The 21540-nt window shown below is 44.0% G+C and overlaps 1 protein-coding gene across 22 annotated transcripts in view; it reads left to right on the forward strand.

Moving 5' to 3' along the window:
• depdc5 (DEP domain containing 5, GATOR1 subcomplex subunit) overlaps positions 1-21540 on the forward strand; it is a 225134-nt gene that overhangs the window by 68239 nt on the left and 135355 nt on the right. For 19 of the 22 annotated variants that reach the window (XM_061838768.1, XM_061838772.1, XM_061838766.1 and 16 more), the window contains 4 exons: positions 2710-2845; positions 7371-7454; positions 16946-17034; positions 17234-17287. In XM_061838768.1, coding sequence (XP_061694752.1) covers positions 2710-2845; positions 7371-7454; positions 16946-17034; positions 17234-17287 — 363 coding nt within the window. The remainder of the gene's footprint in view (positions 1-2709; positions 2846-7370; positions 7455-16945; positions 17035-17233; positions 17288-21540) is intronic. The other 3 variants (XM_061838770.1, XM_061838771.1, XM_061838773.1) reach the window with 3 other exon arrangements.

A 21540-nucleotide genomic window follows, 5' to 3' on the forward strand; every position in this document is an offset into this window, starting at 1 on the left:
ATAACCGCGTGCCCCTTCCATCCTGCTGTGTGTCAAAAGATTTGTGACACCTTTCCTAATCTAGAGGGCCAAGAGTACAAAGGATTTAAATGGTCTACATACTAATTTTTTTTCTTTGTGTAAATGATAATGTATATGTTTGAATATGAAGTAAACCTATGCCTCAGAACTCGATTCATACCATTTTTATTGAACTGTATACTTATTTTGTTTAAATGTTACATAACATTTGCACAGAATTATTATTTGGTCTTTCAATAAGAATACTTTGAGAACACCCGAGGTTGAAATACATGCAGTATTCTCTCTGCTGTCGAAAAGATGTGTGTTCCATTTTCAGTAATAGGCACTTCATTACTCTGGCAACTTTTGGAATGTACCAAAGATGGAGATTCACCATCTGCTGGTACGATATCAACCTCTTGTGCAGAAAATGCTTCCTGCAACATCTGTAATTAATTTAGAAAAATAAGGTTCAAAGTTAATAAAATAAGAAAAAAGTGTGGATAAAGCGCAGATTTATTCCAATCTATTTCATGGTGCACAAACTATTTTTGATAAATTGCAAACATCCCTATTATACGATTGACTAATCTGTAATACTGCTTGTTTTAATACTATGTAGTATTTTATTGAAATTAAAAACCCTGCTCAGATAAATAAAAAAGGTTTCTATACATATATCCATTTTCTTAGTCTATTATCATCAAAAGGGTCGCGGGAGTGCTGGAACCTATCCCAGCTGTCAATGGGCAAGAGGCAAGGTACACCCTGAACTGGTTGCCAGCCAATCGGAGGGCACATCGAGACAAACAGGTGCACTCACTATCACACCCAGGGGCAATTTAGAGTGTCCAATTAATGTTGCATGCTTTTGGGATGTGGAAAGAAACTGGAGTGCCCGGAGAAAACCCAATCAGGCACAGGGAGAACATGCAAACTCCACACAGGGAGGGCTGGGATTGAACACGTGTCCTCAGCTCTGTGAGCCCAACTCTTTCCAGTCGAATCACCGTGCCACCATTTGTACACATTATTATCCTGTTTTTCTAGGTGAGAATGGTCAAACGATTTGCGGTAATAAAATATTTTTTGCTAAGAACGACGTGCTTCTGTCATACACTATCTTTCATTGTTCACTATGTAAACGTTTTCACGTTAAACATTTTCAGGGAAAAAAATACAAACCTCCGCAACCTGTCTTTTAACAAACGCTCTTCGCAGTTTTGGTACTTTCATGGAGGGGTTGGGGGGGTTGTCGAAGCATGTCCGGGTTTCAGCGGCCGATCCAAGTTCGTGTTTGCCTGTGTGTTGTGTGTGATCGTGTTGCCTTTAGCAACAGCGATCTGGTCAGATGTTGGAACTGGCTGTATGATCAGCACTGATCCAGGTTTTAACAGTTTTTTACATATAAAACCCATCTCAGACGTGAGTCCACCATGATAAAATGTTCACTGCATATGACAGACTGCTGACCGTGGAATTCTCCAAACGAATGGGTTTTTCTTCGATGTAAACCAGCGAGGCTCTGCTAATTCTCATCCCACAACAGAATCTTGACCTAAAGTGAAGTCAAGAGGTCAGCCACACGAAAGGAGGTGTTTCGCAGACACTGGAAACTAGGTCAAAGTTCGTGGACTGTAATTCATAAGCACTTATATTTTTCAGTAAAAACATTTAAAAAGGTTATGCATTTTATGGGACAGTTTAACATATATTTTCACGAGATAAGGTAATTTGCGTTATAAATTCCTCATTCCATGCACTTTCAACATCCCTACTGGGCCTCGATTAATTTCCTGAGTTCTCTGAGAAACTAATTGAGCCGGCTCATATTTGGGTATATAAAGGTTAATTCATTGTAATTTGTTATTGGTTTTTCAAATGGCAGGACATGAATGTGAAATGTAAACAATGTGGACAACTTGTGTGTTTCTTTGTTTTTGTTTCTATATCTGGCTTTGCCAATGTATTTATTTTTATTATTTATTTATTTGCCAAAAAAGGGCTACTTTCAAGTCAATGTGAAGAATCTTAGTGCCAAGAAGAAAGTATTTTCTCTTTCTCAAAATCTTATATTGTGGCTTACTTTCCCCATTTTGTTAAACTACTTCTTCTTCCCCCATCGTTCAGTCGCCGAGCCGGGGGCAATAAGTATACCCACACCTGCTCCGTGCTTCTCACCACGGGCAACTCTTGAGTGGAAGAGTGTACCTCTCAAGAGGACTTATATCAGGGCCCAAGCCGTGTGTGAATCCGAGCCTGACTATATCTAGTCAAAAGTTCTCAAACGCAGACACCTGACGGGCTCCTTCCTTGCAGGAGAGCTTAATGAAGTCATAAAAACGAATAAAGCAAATGTTTCTATGGGGCCCAATTTGTTCGTTATTCTGCAGTTAGAAATTGAAATGATGGAAGTTGTCAACTCCCATATTAGTTTTTGTTTATGCACAGATTTAAAAGGAAAAATATCTGATTATGCAATTACTTGTGGTTTTGTAATTAAGTACTTTCTTTGTAGTAAATATCTGTATGAATACTGAATCATTATAAAATAAAAGTCCTCTTCCTTAAGTACAATATTTGACTATTTACCTACCTCTGCCTCTCTCCACAGATGGAATAGGTTCTAGCATGATCGTGACCCAAGTGAAGATAATTGGTACGGAAAATGTATGTATGAATAAGAAGTACTCTTTTATTCTTCAGATCCCTATGGTGAAGCTATTCAAATCCACCACCAGACTAGACAAAACATCACTCATTTGCAAGACAGCCATCAGAGATTTAACGGCCACATCTCAACTGATCAACTGGAAGTCGCATATCAGGAAGCCACAGGAAGGTTAGATACACTTGCAATACCTGAGAATTCCTTGTATGTTGTTACATACTTGGCTATTAAAGCTGATTCTAATTCAAAGCCGCAAGCAAATTAAGAATGATTAGTGGTCACTTTTCATGTGAAACTCAAGATGCTTTCTAATTAACTGTTGCATCAAGGGCACAAATTGTCTTTCTGGATTTGTACACACTGTTCCAAAATATGAGGCCTAAATCACTTGAGACTGAGTGAGTCCGAGGATGCACATCATGGATCTACTATTTCAAGGTCCTTGTTTTGGAGTCCTGCTACATTGCAGATTTTTATTGCCGTTTTTACTCTTCCGTTCTACAATGAAGAAAATGTGTATTTGAACACCCTGCTATATTGCAAGTTCTCCCACTTAGAAATCATGGAGGGGTCTGAAATTTTCATTGTAGGTGCATGTCCACTGTGAGAGAGATAATCTAAAAACAAAAATCCAGAAATCACAATGTATGAATTTTATTTTAGTGATTTATTTGTGGGATACAGCTGCAAATAAGTATTAGAACACCTGTTCATCAGCTAGAATTCTGACCCTCAAAGACCTGTTAGTCCGCCTTTAAAAGCCCACCTCCACTCCATGTTTTATCCGAGATCAGATGCACCTGTGTGAGGTCGTTCGCCTTATAAAGACAACTGTCCACCCCATACAATCAGTAAGACTCAAACTTGTAACATAGCCTAGACCAAAGAGCTGTCCAAAGACAACAGAGACAAAATTTTATAACTCCACCGCTGGAAAGGGCTACGGAGAAAATGCCAAGCAATTTGGTGAAAAAAGGTCCACTGTTGGAGCAATCATTAGAAAATGGAAGAAGCTAAACATGACAGTCAATCTCAATTGGAGTGGAGCCCCATCCAAGATATGACGTCGTGGGGTCTCAATGATCCTTAGAAAGGTGAGGAATCAGCCCTGGACTACACGACAGGACTTGGTTAATGACCTGAAAAGAGCTTCGACCACCGTTTCCAAGGTGACTGTTGGTAATACACTAAGACGTCATGGTTTGAAATCATGCATGGCACCGAAGGTTCCCCTGCTTAAACCAGCACATGTCAAAGCCCGTCTTAAAGGTCAAGTGTCATCCCTATAAACATTCTAAAATCGATATTGTAATGAAAAATAGATATAACATAATTCACTTTGTCTATACAAAAAAATAAATATGACCGGACAGCGCATCATCTGTGCGCAAAATTGTGGAAGTGTCATTTGACATCCAAGTGGTCGCCATATTGGCTGCATCTTCTGTCCGTGGCGTCACCCCGGACATTCGCCATTGAAAACACGCCGTGGCCCCTACTGTGTGAGACGAACACGCCCCTTCTGACAAGGAAGCTCTTTTCGAAGAAGAGACCATCTCACAAGTCAAGTGAAGTTACCCGGGCAATATTATCCTATTGTTTCGAGCCATATTTAGATGATGTGCGGATCACTCCCGAACCATCTCCCAGTCCGATCCACTTCTGCGCCAGAGATGAGCCATCATGGGCCCAGCGCCGCGACAAGCCACCGCGGCCGAAAAGGCCGGTCCGGCCACGACGAGCCACCCCGGCCGACAAGCTGGCTCATTTTCAGTGCCAAGGTGGCTTATCATGGCGCCGAGCCGGGCCCCTTTACGCCGTTTTCATCGCACGTGGGTGAGTGCGGCAATACCAGCAGCGCTGTTCATAGCCGCCGCCGTCTGCGCCGTTGTTCATAGCCCCCGCCGTCTGCGATGAACACCACTATCCAGCCGGGCCGTTTTACGGCGTTGCCGTTGCACGTGGCTGAGTGCGCCATTGCCGGGAGTGTTGTTCATAGCCACCGCTGTCCGCAAGCCCAAGCGGCAGCCTTCCGACGCGCACATCAACACATTTAGCACCCCTGTCATACGTACGCGGATCTTTTGTTGTTATGAGAGACGTATTACATGGCATCCGATTATTTATTTTTTTTTTTGTAGCTGTATACACACCTACCTGTTGTTTGGGACCCACGAAGCTCTTGTCCACCTGTGCAATCCATTTTCCACGACGAACTGGGTCTTTTGGAAACTTATGAAGGGAAAATCCATCCTCCCAAGTGTTTGAGCAATATCCAGCAATGCAACAAGCCAGCATTTTGGCTAACACAAAGGAACAACGAGCTACCTTCCCGCAGGTAAAACTAATAGAAACAAACGAGTCGGCTGGAGGGTGCTCCTGCCCTATACATCACTTCCTGCTTCTTCTCAAAAACAAATCCCTGAGAGGATCTTCATGGCCATATACGTCAAAATCATGTTCTGTGGTGGGGAAAAAAAAAACAAAAACTGATGGGTCCATACCGGCTGCTGTTTTTCATTTATTTCATACTAAAAGTCATCCATTTTATGACACTTGACCTTTAAGTTTGCCAATGACCATTTGGATGATAGAGGAGTCATGGGAGAAAGTTTTGTGGTCAGATGAGACCGAAATGCCACTTTCTGGTCATAATTCCACTAACCATGTTTGGAGGAAGACGAATGAGGAGTTCCATCCCAATAACACCATCCCTACAGTGAATTATGGTGGTGATAGCATCATGCTTTGGGGCTGTTCTCTGCACATGGGACAGGACCACTGCACTGTATTAAAGAGAGGATGTCCGCGGCCATGTATTGTGAGATATTGAGGAACAACCTCATTCCCTCAGTCGGAGCATTGAAGATGGGTCATGGCTGGGTCTTTCAACATGACAATGACCCGCAGCACACAGCCAGGAAAACCAAGAAGTGGCTCCCTAAGAAACATATCAAGTTTCTGGTGTGTCCTTGGCAGTTTCCAGACCTAAACCCAATAGAAAATCTTTGGAAGTAGCTGAAACTCCATGTTCTAGAGAAGATCTGTGTGGAGGAGTGGGCCAAAATCCCTCCTGCAGTGTGTGCAAACCTGGCGAACAAGTACAGGAAACGTTTGACCTCAGTAATTACCAGAGTGTTCAAAGACTTCTTTTCTTGACGGTATTTATGGTTTTATTTAGACAGTTTCTGTTGCAGGTGTCTGCATAAGTGGACCAAAACCGGACAGGAGACGTGTGTTTAGAGTTAGGTTCATTTAATGTAACAGAGTAGATTACTTGTACAGCAGTTTGGCGGGTTGCTGGGGTGAGTCAAGTCGAGTCACAAGAGTATTGTTCTTGGGTTTGTTGAAGAAATGAGAAACTTGAGACAATATATGGAACCAGTTTGGACACGGTGATGGTAGGTGTGCAAGAATGACTGTCCCTCTCGAAGCAGCCCACCATGAAACAGTCAAGCAAACAACCAGCACTGTGGTGCAGGAAACGAGCCCACTAAAATAAGACGAGGGGTTGCTGTGCCACCATAGTTTCGACTATTTTTACAATTGGTATTGTTCTCTCAATACCCAACCTCAGATAAGCGGTGGAAGATGAATGAATGTTCAGCAAGCATTAGAAGTGCTGCGTTCGTGCTATCTTGAGGTCAAATTTAGACAACAGCAAGGATAAACTAGGCAAACTCATGGCTTATATTGTAGTTAAAAAACAGTGTCTCTAAAACCAGGTTGCTGTGTGTGCTGAGCTGTGTAACAATTGTACACCAGTTTAGATTTATATAAACGCATATCGCACCATATTTTGTTGTCCTCCAAAACTCTGTGACATAGTACGATTTACTTTGTAGATCAAACACAAATAGTTTTACGGCTCCGTTTGGGACAGCCTCCCAAATATAAATATTGGATATCGGTTTCCCTTGCCCAGACATGTGTCACCGAGGGCCCCCTCTGGAGCCAGGCCTGGAGGTAGGGGGTCGAAGGCGAGTGCCTAGTGGCTGGACCTGCACTCGTGGAGCTCGCTCGGGCACAGCCCAAAAAGGTAACCAGGGTCCCCTTTCCCATGGGGTCACCACCTGTCAGAGGGCTGATAGGGGTCAGATGCGATGTGAGTTTGTGCATGAGGTGGAGAAGTTCTGACTAGAAATAGTTGGACTCTCTTCTACCCACTGCTTGGGCTCTGGTACCAGTCCTCCTGAAAGTGGTTGGACTCTTTTCCACTCTAGAGTTGTCCACGGTGAGAGGCGCTGAGCAGGGGTGCGTATAGAGGTCGTGCACCTACGTCATCAAATCACGTCACTGGCTGGAAGTGTTGATCAAGCAAAGCATTCTTCAATGCTAAGTCGGTTGGAGAAGGCACGAAAATATAGGACGATGCCCAGAGTTTTGTCCGATACCGTTATACATTTAGAAGGTGATAATAATTGAAGGTATGCCCCAGAATCCCATTGGAAGAATCGGAGGAAGTGCCTTTAGAGAGGAAAGTCTGGGCTTCCCAGCTAGTTAGATAGTGCCGCCAAGGGCGTTGCGCCTTCATTTCTCAAACATAATGGAAGGTGGCATGTCTGTTCAAAATTATATTGTCACACCACACATACCTGCCGGAGGAACTGTAAAATACGCCAGTCAATATCTTGTGTTCAACCTCTTATGTTGATCATTCAACTAAAATGTATTTATCACGAATCTTTCTTTGCAGAAAATGCCTATACCTGTTCCTTGATCAAGCAGAAGAAAATGGATGGGGGGATCTTTGTCTCCTGTTTTGGCCTCAAATGACATGGTTTTTGGTTTTATTCTCAAATAGTCTTTTACTTTTTTTTTTTTTTTTAATCTGTGAAGGTTTGACCTTTCAGGGTGGTTTAAAAAGTGCGTGATTAGGGGTTTAAAAGCCTTAAAACATATATAATGGGAGAGAAATACTATAAATGAAAAAAAAAACCTTTGAGACAAAAACACACCCTGTAAAAAAAAAAAAAAAAAAAAAAAAAAAAGTTAATGAACAAAAAAATGACCAAAAAATCTTTGCCTCCACAGATTTCAATTAAGTTTTTTTTTTTTTTTTTTTTTTTTTTTTAAATTTAACCCCCGCTTTAAAGGAGGAAACATTATTAATATTAAGTGACATTTGTGTTGTGTGCAGTGAAACGTCATCCGGTTCAGGTGACAAAAATATTTGACATCAGACATTCAAATTTACTGAAATACAATCACTACTGGTGCTGTTGCAATGGTAAGACTAAAGCGTTAGTGCGAAATTTTTAAAATTTCATATGACATTCAAATGCAGTGAAGATTGTAATTTATTCTTCCGTAATTGCAGTCGCATTCCACCACCTGTGGGTATAAAGTCCTCCATTCATCCATTGTCTCAGGCAAGGAACTAATGTCATTATTGCTTAATGAAGAGCCACCAAACCGTGGGTTCCTCAACTTCTTGTTTTTCAAGTTAGTGTCGCCCCCAAACATAGAGCCGCTTTGTTGGTGAGACGCTTCAGGCTGGTTGGGGGTGAAAGTTAATCAACATTTGAGTGAGAAATTGTTTGTTTCAGCTTTCATTAGCTATTTGGGACTGGTCGGCAATTCTTTTTCTATCCATGTGTGGCGTTAAACCTCTCATGCTTCTTCTTTGAATAGACAAGGCTTCCCTAAGATGTTTTGTGTATCCTCAGACAGAATCAGCGGGGGTGTCAATGCAGATATATGGAACAGCACGAGACCGATGGTGCTGGGTGTCGTCTTTACTGTGCAGCTATCATTGGGCAGGAGGCAGTGTACAACCTGAACTGGTTGCTAGCCAATCGCCAAGCGCATAGCAACAGACAAGAATCGCACTCACAATCATACTCAGGGGTAATTTCAAGTCTCCAATTAATGCATATTTTTGAGATGTGGGAGTAAATGGGAGTGCCTTGTGAAAACCTTCACAACTCCGGGGAGAAGATGCAAACTCCACACAGGCGGGGTCGGGACTCAAACCCCAGTCCTCAGAACCGTGAGGCCAACGCTCTCACCAGTTGCTCCACTGTGCCACTCTTTTCCTCGCGTGTCTGTGACAATGTTTGAACATTCTGCAGAATGCATTTATCATGTACATTAACATACCCTGCCAACATATGGAGTTAAATGATACAAATCAATTAATCCTAAATTAAAATAATGTTAGTAGTTCTCAATCCATCCATTTTCTTTGCTGCTTATCCTCACAAGGGTTGCAGGGAGTGCTGGAGCCTATCCCAGCTGTCAACAGGCAGGAGGCAGGGTACCCCCTGAACTGGTTGCCAGCCAATCGCAGTGCACATAGAGACAAACAGCCTCACTCACAATCACACCTAGGGGTAATTTAGAGTGTCCAATTAATGTTGCATGTTTTTGGGATGTGGGAGGAAGCCGGAGTGCCTGGGGACAACCCACGCAGGCATGGGGAGAACATGCAAAGTCCACACAGGCTGGCCCGGGATCGAACCGGGGTCCTCAGAACTGTGAGGCCTACTCTTTACCAGCTGATCCACCGTGCCTCGTTGTTATCTATCCATCAATTTTCTGCGCCTTTTATCCTTACAAGGGTCGGGGGGAGAACTGGAGCCTATCCCAGCTATTTTTTGGCAGGAGGTTAGGTACAACGGAAGTGGTTGCCAACCAATCGCAGGGCACATAGAAACAACCATTTTCACTTGCATTCACACCTATGGGTAATTAAGAGTCTTAAATTATTAAATTGCCGTGTGTTGTATCACCTCCAGCTCCTTTCGCTCTTCCGTCGAAAGATCCTTGTGATGCTCCTGAACATCGAAAGATCCTGAACCAACTTGTCAATGTCGTCAGCCTTTCCCAGCGAAACAATTTCCTCAACTTGAGGTTCAACCTCCACTTTGAGCCTCTCAAAATCCCATGGAGAAGCAGCATGAGGCCACATGCATGCATGCCTTTTTCATATTTATGGATTATTTCTTGTTTTGTTTTGATGAACAAAACAACTCTTGTCTTCTCACTGGCACTGAGCATCAATTTATTGGGGCCCATAGTGAAAAAAGCTGAATAAATCCGCAAAAACGTTGCACAGTACAAGTGTGTGCGAGTGTATGACAATGCAGGATGTGTGTCATGGTTAAAGATTGACGTCCCTCCTACCCAATGGAGGGATGTGATGCCAGGAAGATGCTTCATGCTAGCCAATGGTAGAGTAGCTTTATCGGGCCACTTTCAAACCAAGATACAGTACATGATGTTTACGTTCGGTGGAATTCACACCATTTTTATCCTTTCGTATCCTGAATTTTCTTTCTAAACTAGAGATAAAATCTTTCTGGGGAGCCTTTTCATAATCTAAATTTTCCACAAGTCGAGACATTCGTAAGTAGAGGTATGACCATATTTTGAAAATGTGATGGCTTTGGGCCTCTCCCACCAAATGGGTTCTTGCTGTGTGCATCTAAGATTCACAAAGTTGAAAAGAAATCAGTGTTGTAGTTTTTCCCCCCATGGTCTTCATTTTCATCTACTAACAAACTAATGACAGTAAAATCTAGATTCCCAGTCAGATAAAATGCTACACTGACGGCCCTCATCAAAGGTTCCATCGCCCTCATGCTGCAGGGACAATCTGTCCTCACTGGCAATTTGTGGCCAAGGCTTTGGCATTTAATCTGAAAATACCTCCATAAGAAGTCTGAATGCTTCAAGCTGGAGCACCAGCCAGCATCATTCTGTTCTATTTGGTATGCTGATCGTGTCAGGGCTGCATTCACTTGTCCAAAGTGCGTTGGAAATCCTACGAGTACATCACCCCAAAGAACGACCCAGGTTTCAGTACGTTGACCATCCATCCATCCATCCATCCATTTTCCGACCCACTTATCCTAACAAGGGTCACGGGAAAGCTGAACCCAATCCCATTTGTCTTTGGGCAGGAGGCGAAGTCCACCCTGAACTGGTTTCCAGCCAATCACTGGGCACAGACAGTTGAAGGCAGTGGTTTCCATATATAAATAAATATAAACACGCATTTCGGTTTTTTTTTTTTTCGTCAAATCAGAGTAAACTCCAGATTGTGATCATTCATCTATCCAGGCATCTATTTTCTCACACTTTTCCAGATCGGGTTGCGGAAGAAGTAGCTTCAGCAGGGATACCCAGACTTCCCTTTCCCCAGCCACTTCTTCCAGCTCTTCCGGAGGGATCCCAAGCAGTTCCCAAGCCAGCCGAGAGACATAGTCTCTCCAGCATATCCTGGGTTGTCCCCAGTGTCTCTTTCTGGTGGGACATGCCTGGGAAGCATCTGAATCAGGTGCCCCATCTACCTCAACTGGCTGCTCTCAATGCGGAAGAGCAGTGACTCGACACTGAGCCCCTCCCAGATGACCGAGCTTCTCACCCTATCTCTAAGGGAGAGCCCGGACACCCTGCGGAGGTGATCTTGTTCTTTCGGTCACGATCCACAGCTCGTGCCCATAGATGACGGTAGGAACCTAGATCGACTGGTAAATTTAGAGCTTCGCCTTTCGACTTAGCTCCCTCTTTAACACAAAGGACCAATACAAAGTCTGCATCACTGCAGACGCTGCACCAATTAGTCTGTCGATCTCCCACTCCATTCTTCCCTCACTCGTGAAGAAGACCCCAAGATACAGTGAAGAAAATAAGATTTTGAACACCCTGCTATATTGCAAGTTCTCCCGCTGAGAAATGATAGAGGGGTCTTAATGAATCTTAGAAAGGTGAAGAATCAGCCCAGGAGACCTGGGACCGCTGTTTTCAAGATGACTGTTGGTAATATACTAAGACATCATGGTTTGAAATCATGCATGGCATGGAAGGTTTCACTACTTAAACCAGCACATCAAGGCCCGTCTTAAGTTTCCCAATGACTGTTTGGATAGTACTGAGGAGTCATGGGAGAAGGTTTTGTGGTCAGATGAGACCAAAATGGAATTTTTTGGTCATAATTCCACTAACTGTGTTTGGAGGAAGAAGAACGAATGATGAGTTCCATCCCAAAAACACCATCCCTATTGTGAAGCATGGGGGTGGAAGCATCATTCTTTGGGGGTGTTTGTCTGCACATGGGACAGGACGACTCCACTGTATTAAGGAGAGGACGACAGCGGCCATGTATTGTGAGATTTTGGGAAGCAACCTCTTTCCCTCAGTCAGAGCTTTGAAGGTGGGTCGTGGCTGGGTCTTTCAACATGACAATGATCCGAAGCACACAGCCAGGAAAACCAAGGTGTGGCTCTGAAAGAAGCATATCAAGGTTCTGGCGTGGCCTAGGAAGTCTCCAGACCTAACCCAATAGAAAATCTTTGGAGGAAGCTGAAAGTCTGGGTTTCTCAGCAACAGCCCAGTAACCCGTCTAATCTCGAAAATATCTGTGTGGAGGAGTGAGCCAAAATCCCTCCTGCAGTGTGTGCAAACAACTACGGGAAACATTTGACCTCTGTAATTGCAAACAAAGGCTACTGAACCAAATATTAACATTGGTTTTCTCAGGTGTTCAAATACTTATTTGCAGCTGTATCACACAAATCGTTAAAATAATTCATTGTGACTTCTGGATTTTTTTTTTTTAGATTATCTCTTATTTTAGATCTCTCTTACAGTATACATGCACTTACGATAAAAATTTCAAACCCCTCCATGATTTCTCAGTGGGAGGACTTGCAATATAGCAGGGTGTTCAAATACTTATTTTCTCGACTGTACTTGAACTCCTCCATTTGGGGCAGGATCTCATCCCTGACCCGAAGAGGGCATGCCACCCTTTTCCAACTGAGGACCATGGTCTCAGATTTGGAGGTGCTGATTCTCATCCCAACCGCTTCACACTCAGCTGTGAACCGCTCCAGTGAGAGTTGGAGATTATGGCTTGATGAAGCCAAAAGAACCACATCATCTACAAAGAGCAGAGATGCGATGCTGAGGCCACCAAACCGGACACACTCTCCACCTCAGGTGTGCCTAGAGATTCTGTCCATAAAAGTTATGAACAAAATCGGTGACAAAGGGCAGCTTTAACGGAGTCCAACTCTCACCGGAAACAAGTCTGACTTATTGCCGGCAATGCGGACCAAACTCTTAGACTGGTCATACAGGGACCGAACAGCTCATATCAGGGAGTTCGGTACCCCATACTCCCGAAGAACCCCTCACAGGACTCCCCAAGGGACATGCTCGAGCGCCTTCTCCAAGTCCACTAAACACATGAGACTTGTTGGGGGAATTCCCATGCACCCTCGAGGATCCTGCCAAAGGTGTAGAGCTGGTCCGCTGTTCCACGGCCAGGACCAAAACCACATTGCCCCTCCTTTATCTGAGATTCGACTTCCTCACGGGCTCCCCTCTCCAGTACTCCTGAATAGACCTTACCCAGGGAGGCTAAGGAGTGTGGTCCCCCTATAGTTGGAACACATCCTCGGGTCACGCTTCTTAAAAAAAAAAAAAAAAAAGGGGCCCACCACCCCAGTCTCCCAAACCATAGGCACTGTCCCCGATGTCCACGCAATGTTGCAGAGGCGTGTCAACCAGGACAGCCCCACAACATCCAGAGTCTTTAGGAACTCCGGGCAAATCTTGTCCATCCCCGGGGGCCCTGCCACCAAGGAGTTTTTTCACCACCTCGGTGACCTCAACCTCAGAGATAGAAGAGCCTGCCTCAGAGCACCCAGATCAGCTTCCTCATGGACAGGCGTATTGATGGAATTGAGGTCTACGAAGTATTCTCCTGACCGACTCACAATATCCCGAGATGAGATCAGCAGTGCCCCATCCTCACTATACACAGTGTTGACAGTACGCTGGTTCCCCCTCCGAAGACGCCAGACGGTGGACCAGGATTTCCTCAGAGCCATCTTGAAATCGTTCTCCATGGCCGCACTAAACTCCTCCAACGCCCGGGTTTTGGCCACAGTGACCACCGAAGCCGCATTCCACCTGGCCAGCTGGTACCTATCAGCTGCCTCGGGAGTCCCACAGGCCAAAAATGCCTGTAGGACTCCTTTTTCAGCTTGACAGCATTCCTCACTGCTGCTGACTGAATCACCTAAATTATTTAATTTTGTTGAATGCCACAGTAAAGAGTTTCCTGGAGTATTCTGTTTTTATATTTTGTTTTGTCTGAGGTCAAACGTTTACATACACAAAAAAACGCTCTCTCTTCAGAACATGAGGGAAGCCCAGATGATAAGGTCTTGGCTTTGAAAACTCCTGATAAGTTAACCGACAATATATGAGTGAAACGAGGGGTACACCTGCAGAAGTGTTCATGGCCCCTCCTCAAACACTCTGCTTCCTTGTTTGATATGGGAAAGTCAAAAGAAGGTGACCAGGAAATTAGAGACAGAATTGTGGAGCTCCACCTGTCTGGGTCATCCTTGGGTGAAATTTCCAGATAGTTGAAAGTGCCACGTTCATCTGTTCAAACAATTCAAAGAAAGTCTAAACATCATGGTAATGTCTTGCCATCACACCACTCAGTAATGAAACTGTCTCGGTGTCCTAGAGATCAACGTGTTTTTGTCAGAAATGTGTGAATTAACCCCAGGAAAAAAGCTAAAAACCTTAAGATGCTATATGTAGCTGGTCAGAAAGTGTCATTTTCAACAGTGAAACAAGTCCTGCACTGACATGGGCTGAAAGGCCACTCACCAAGAATGAAGCCATGGCTGCTCAAAAAACACTAACAAAAAAAAAAAAAAAAAACAAGAATACAGTTTGCACAAAGACAGCAAGACAAAGATCTTAACTTCTGGAGACATGTCCTGTGTTCTAATTAACGTGGAGCTGTTTCTCTATATTGACCAAATGTTACATTTGGACGTACAAGACGACGATCACTTGATGAACCTGAGAACGTTATACCATCCGTGAAACATGGAGGTAGCAGCTTCAGGTTGTAAGCCTTTTTTGCTGCAGCAGCTCTTCATAAAATAGACAGCATCATGAAGAAAGAACATTACATGGAGAAATTTAGGCAACATCTCGAGAAATCAGCCAGGAAGCTAAAAGTTGGGCACACATGGGTCTTCCAAATGGACAATGACCCAAAGCAAACTTCCAAGTTGGTGAAAAAGTACCCTGAGGACAACAAAGTCAATATCTTAGAGGGGTCATCACAAAGCCCTGATCTGAATCCCATCGAAAATTTGTGAGCAGATCTGAAACAGCTTGCGCAAGCAAGGTGACCAACAAATGTGACTGTTACACCAGTTCTGTCAGGAGAAATGGGCCAGGCAGAATTCCAGGAGTACTCTCAGAAGCTTGTGGAAGGTTACAAAATATTTGACCCAAGTCATGCTGTTAAAAGGAAATGCAACTCGATACTAAGGAAATGTATGTGATGATTTAACCTCTATGAAAATATATGCCGGTAATTCTCTCAGAAAATGTTTCTGACTGACCTGAAACAGAGAGGTTTAGTCTTGATTTGACTTCTGACAGTGAGACAAAAAAAATGAAACGTCCATTTTTGCAAAGTGTATTTAAACTTCTGTCTTCAAAAATAACATTACACTACATTCAAACCCATGGGCAATGTTGAGTACCGTAATTTCCGGCCTATAAGGCGCGACCTTTTTCACACACTTTCAACCCTGCGGCTTATGCGGTGATGCAGCTAATTTGTGCATTTTTTCTAACGGCCGCAGGGGGGGCGCTTGAGTAGAAAAGGTAAGAGTGACACCGGTGGAATATATGTGCCGACGAAGTGACTTTTACCAGTATTTTTTTTTTTTCAATCCAACCCTGTTAGCGCTGCGCTAGCCTGTTACTGCCGTGTCTGAGTGATTACCAGTATGTTTTTTTTTTTCAACTGCCTGTTAGCACTACGCTAGAATTAGTGCCGCGCTGACGTTAACGCTGCACTAGCGTGTTGCTGCTGTATTACTGCCACGTCTCAGTGATTTAGGTATGTTTTGTTTTTAACCAGCCCTGTTAGTGCTCTCCTACCATGTTGCTACTGTGTTGCTGCTATGACTGTTTTTTTTTTTTTTTTAACCAACCCATTTCATGCTACCGTGTTGTTGCTAATTGAGCTAAGATAAGGTATTAAAACTTTGAAAACTCTTTGTGTACCATCTTTGTAAATATTTCGTGTTTCATTGTGGGCACTTGCTGCTTTTACACAGGTGCAGCTTATTTATGTATCAAATGGTATTTCCTTTCCAAATGTACTGGGTGAGGCTTATAATCGGGTGCACTCTGTAGGCTGGAAATTATGGTATTCATTTCACCCACCACACACGTTTTAGGGATGTGGCAGGAAACCGTGAGGTAGCAGAAATGAAGATGTTGAGGTTCTCTAGGAGTGAGCAGGTTGGATAGGATTAGAAATGAACTCATTAGAGGGACAGCCAAAGTTGGATGTTTTGGAGACCAGGTTCGAGAGAGCAAACTTCGATGGTTTGGACATGTCCAGAGGCGAGAGAGTGAGTATATTGGTAGAAGGGTCCTGAGGATGGAACTGCCAGGCAAAAGAGCGAGAGGAAGACCAAAGAGAAAGTTGATGGATGTTGTGAGGGAAGACATGAGGGCAGTTGGCGTTAGAGAAAAAGATGCGGGAGATAGGCGTAGATGGAAAAAGATGACATGCTGTGGCAACCCCTCACGGGACAATGCTGAAAGGAAAAGAAGTAGTAATGACTTGAATTTGTTTATGAAATGAAATGTCTCTTGTTCTTGTTCTTTTTCCTATGTTGTTCATTGTTCTTTGTTCTGCATGTCGAAACAATGGCAGCACCAACTGCTGGAGAAATATTCCATGTGTGTTTTTACACAATTGCCCATGAAAGCTGATTCTGATTTGTTCTTTGAGCTCTGTCGCCAAAAGCCAGCCCGATGTGACCAGAAGCTGAAGTGTTCGAGTCGACTGGGACTGGAAACAGAAGCATTCTGTGCAGTCTCAATGTGTAAATTGAGACAAGGAGCTATTGCAGTGGAGAAGATGCGGTCAATTTTCATCATAAAAGACTTACACCTGAATTGAAATACAATAAAAATATCAATTGGTCATTCTTTCTCTGTGGCCCGGTAACAAATGCCTCACATCCTGGTAACGGTCTGCCAGCCAGTGATTAGGAACCACTATTTTACATCACAATGGACATCAAATCTGCCTTTTTCACAGTTCTGATTCTCAGGCATTGTTACAAAATGGTTAGTTTAAGACAATCTGCAAATTTCCCACATACTTTTATCATCATTCTCCACAACCTTAAATGGTGAAAACAATTGTATATTTCTGAATGCTCAGTAAACCACTGTGGATCATTTCCGTTTCAGCCCAACAAGTTATCCAAAAGCAGACGAGAATGTCCTCTGCATAAGTGAAGGAATGGAAGAATACACTCAAAGTTCGGCCAACAGTGGAGGTAAGCATATTCAAAAACATACTGTGTGTGTGTGGGTGGGTGGGTGGGTGGGTGGGTGGGGGTGTGGGTGTGTGGGTAGGTGGATGGGTGGTAAAATGTTCCACAGTGCTATGCCTCAGCTAATCATCATATTTGGCTGTATTGTAAAAATGCAGCTATGCTGCTGTGTTGTCTGGCCTAAAAATTAACATCTTTATAGGGACCAGGAGTGCTTCTGAATTTGATGACTCGACCCAAATCGGTGCCAATCCAAGTAAGTTATTCAATAAATTCAAACTACTACTATGGGTGACAGATAAGTCATGTGACTGTAGAGTGAAGGTTCATTTCTCACTGAGATTGTCATCAGTAAAACCATCGAAGTCAGCTCTCTCGAACCTTGTCTCCAAAACATCCAACTTTGGCTGTCCCACGAATGAGCTCATTTCTAATCCTATTCAACCTGCTCACTCCGAGAGAGAATCTCAACATCTTCATTTCCGCCATCTCCAGTTGCTTCCTGTTGTCTTTTCAGTGCCACAGTCTCTAATCCGTACATCATGGCCGACCTCACCACTGTTTTATCAACTTTGCACTTCATCCGAGCAGAGACCCTTGTCACATAAGACACCAGACATCTTACACCATCTGTTCCAACATGCTCGGGGCCGTTTCTTCACTTCCTTAACACACTCACCATTGCTCTGGATTGTTGACCCCAAGTCATTGAAATCATCCACCCTCGCTATCTCTTCTCCCAGGAGCCTCACTCTTTCCCCTCCACCCCTCTCATTCACACACACACACACACACAGTGGAGAAAATAAGTATTTGAACATCCTGCTATTTTGCAAGTTCTCCCACTTAAAAATCATGGAGAGGCCTGAAATTTACATCGTAGGTGCATGTCCACTGTCTTCTTTTTCTTTCAGCTTGTCCCGTTGGAGGTCGCCAGAGCGTGTCATCTTTCCATCTAAGCCCATCTCTTGCATCCTCTCTAACACCGACTGTCCTCATGTTCTCCCTCACAACATCCATTAACCCTTTCTTTGGTCTTCCTCTTGCTCTTTTGGCTGGCAGTTCCATCCTCATCACCCTTCTACCAATATACTCACTCTCTTGCCTCTAAATATGTCCAAACAAAACAAGTCTTCTCTCTAACCTCGTCTCCAAAACATCCAACTTTGGCTGTCCCTCTCATGAGCTCATTTCTAATCCTATCCGACAAGCTTACTCCAAGCGAGAACCTCAGCAACTTCATGACTGCTACCTCCAGTTCCGCTTCCTGTTGTCTCTTCAGTGCCACCGTCTCTAATCTGTACATCATGGCCGGCCTCGCCACTGTTTTATTAACTTTGCCCTTCATCCTAGCGGATACTCTTCTGTCACATAGAACACCAGACAGCTTCCGCCAACTGTTCCATCCCACTTGGACTCGTTTCTTCACTTCCTTACCACACTCACCATTGCTCTGGATTGTTGACCCCAAGTATTTGAAGTCGTCCACCCTCGCTATCTCTTCTCCCTGGAGCTTCACTCTCCCTCCTCCGCCACTCATATTCATGCACATATTTTCTGTTTTACTTTGGCTAATCTTCATTCCTCTCCTTTCCAGTGCATGCCTCCATCTTTCTAATTGTTGCTCCACCTGCTCCCTGCTTTCACTCCAGATCACAATATCATCTGCGAACATCATAGTCCAAAGGGATTACAGTCTAACCTCATCTGTCAGCCTGTCCATGACTACCGCAAACAGGAAGGGGCTCAATGCGGAACCCTGATGCAGTCCAACCTCCACCTTAAATTCTTCTGGCACACCAGCGGCACATCTCACCGCTGTTCTGCTGCCCTCATACATGTTCTGCACTATTCTAACATATTTCTCCGCCACAACAGACTTGCTAATGCAGTACCACAGTTCCTCTCTTGGTACTCTCTCATAGGCTTTCTCTAGGTCTACAAAGATACAATGTAGCTCCTTCTGACCTTCTCTGTACTTTTCCAAGAGCATCCTCAAAGCAAATAACGCATTTGTGGTTCTCTTTCTGTGACTCGCAGATACTTACTTCTCTCCCAAGTCGAGCCTCCACTACTCTTTCCCATAACTTCATTGTGTGGCTCATCATCTTTATTCCTCTGAGGTTCCATAGTTCTGAACATTGCCTTTGTTCTTAAAAATGACGAGCACACTTTTCCCTCCATTCTTCTGGCATCTCTCCCGTTAGTATTCCATTGAATAAGCTGGTCAAAAACTCCACAGCCACCTCACCAAATTGCTTCCATACCTCCACTGGTATGTCATGGGCACCAACTTTCTTTCCATTTTTAATTCTGTTCAGTGCCTTTCTAACTTCTCCCTTACTCATCAATGCCCTTCCCGGTCATTCACACTTGCCTCTTCTACTCTACCTTCTCTCCCATTTTCTTCATGCATTAACTTCTCCAAGTACTCTTTCCATCTACTTAACACACAACTGGCACCAGTCAACATATTTCCATCGTTATCCTGAATCACCTTTACTTGCTGCACATCCTTCCCATCTCTATCCCTGTCTGGCCAACCTGTAGAAATCCTTTTCTCCTTCTTTCCTATGCAACCTGGAGTACATGTCATCATGTGTATCTTGTTTAGCCTCCGCCACTTCTACCTTTGCCCTACGTCGCATCTCGATGTATTGCTTGCGCCTCTCCTCAGTCCTCTCCATGTCCCACTTATTCTTCACTAATCTCTTTCCTTGGATGATTTCCTGTATTTTGGGGTTCCAACACCAAGTCTCCTTCTCCCCATTCCTACCAGAAGTTACCCCAAATACTCTTCGGCCTGCGTTACTGAATACCTTGACGGTAGTATTCCAGTCTTCTGGGAGTTCTTCCTGACCATCTCGAGCCTCTCTCACCTCTTTCCAAAAGGCCACACAACATTCTTCCTTTCTCAACTTCCACCACCTGATTCTCTGCTCTACCTTTGTCTTCTTAATCTTTCTACCTGCTACTAGAGTCATCCTACACAGCACCATCCTATTCTATCGAGCCACACTCTCCCCCACCAATACTTAAAAATCGGTAACCTTTATCTGTAACATCCTTCAGATTACATTGTCTGCCCAAAATATAATCCACCTGCGTGCTTCTACCTCCGCTCTTACACGTCACTCTATGTTCCTCTCTCTTCTTCACCGCTACCAATTCCATCCTTTTTTGAAGGTGTCTGGTGTGTTATGTGACAGAAGGGTCTGCTAGGATGAAGGGCAAAGTTTACAAAACAGTGGTGAGGCCGGCCATGATGTACGGATAAGAGACGGTGGCACTGAAGAAACAACAAGAAGCAGAACTGCAGGTAGCAGAAATGAAGATGTTGAGGTTCTCGCTCAGAGTGAGCAGGTTAGATACGATTAGAAATGAGCTCATTAGAGGGACAGCCAAAGTTGGATGTTTTGCTGACAAGGTTCAAGAGAGCAGACTTCGATGGTTTGGACATGTTCAGAGGCGAGAGAGGGAGTATATTGGTGGAAGGGTGCTGAGGAGCTGCCAGGCAAAAGAGCGAGAGGAAGACCAAAGAGGTTTATGGATGTGGTGAGGAAAGACATGAGGCGAGTTGGGGTTAGAGAAGAAGATGCAGGAGATAGGGTAAGATGGCCAAAGATGACACGCTGTGGCGACCCCTAATGGGACAAGCCGAAAGGAGAAGAAGAAGAAGAAAACTGTTAATATTTGGTACAGTCGCCTTTTTTAACAATTACAGAGGTCAAATGTTTCCTGTAGTTGTTCACCAGGTTTGCAGACACTGCATCAGGGATTTTGGCCCACTACTCCACACAGATCTTCTCTAGATCAGACAGGGTTCTGGGCTGTCGCTTAGAAACACGGAGTTTTAGCTCTCTCCAAAGATTTTCTATTGTGTTTCGGTCTGTTAAAAGACCCAGCCACGACCCATCTTTAATGCTCTGACTGAGGGAATGAGGTTGTTCCCCAATATCTCACAATACATGGCCGCGTTCATCCTCTCTTTAATACAGTGCAGTCGTCCTCTCCCATGTGCTGAAAACACCCCCAAAGCATGATGCTCCCACCACCATGATTCACTGTCGAGATGGTGTTCTTGGGATGGAACTCACCATTCGTCTTCCTCCAAACACGGTTTGTGGAATTATGACTAAAATGTTCATTTTGGTATCATCTGACCACAAAACTTTCTCCCACGACTCCTCTGTATTATCCAAATGGTCATTGGCCAACTTAATACTGTCCTTGACATGTGCTGGTTTAAGCAGGGGAACCTTCCATGCCATGCATGATATCAAACCATGACGTCTTAGTGTATTACCAACAGTCATCTTGGAAACGGTGGTTCCAGCTCTTTTATGGTTATTGACCAAGTCCTGTCGTGTAGTCCTGGGCTGATTCCTCACCTTTCTCAGGATCATTGAGACCCCACGAGGGGATATTTTGAATGGGGCACCGCTCCAATTGAGACTGACAGTCATGTTTTATTTTTTTCCATTTTCTAATGATTGCTCCAACAGTGGA

Source organism: Syngnathoides biaculeatus, chromosome 13 (assembly GCF_019802595.1).
Source record: "Syngnathoides biaculeatus isolate LvHL_M chromosome 13, ASM1980259v1, whole genome shotgun sequence".
Lineage (NCBI taxonomy): Eukaryota > Metazoa > Chordata > Actinopteri > Syngnathiformes > Syngnathidae > Syngnathoides > Syngnathoides biaculeatus.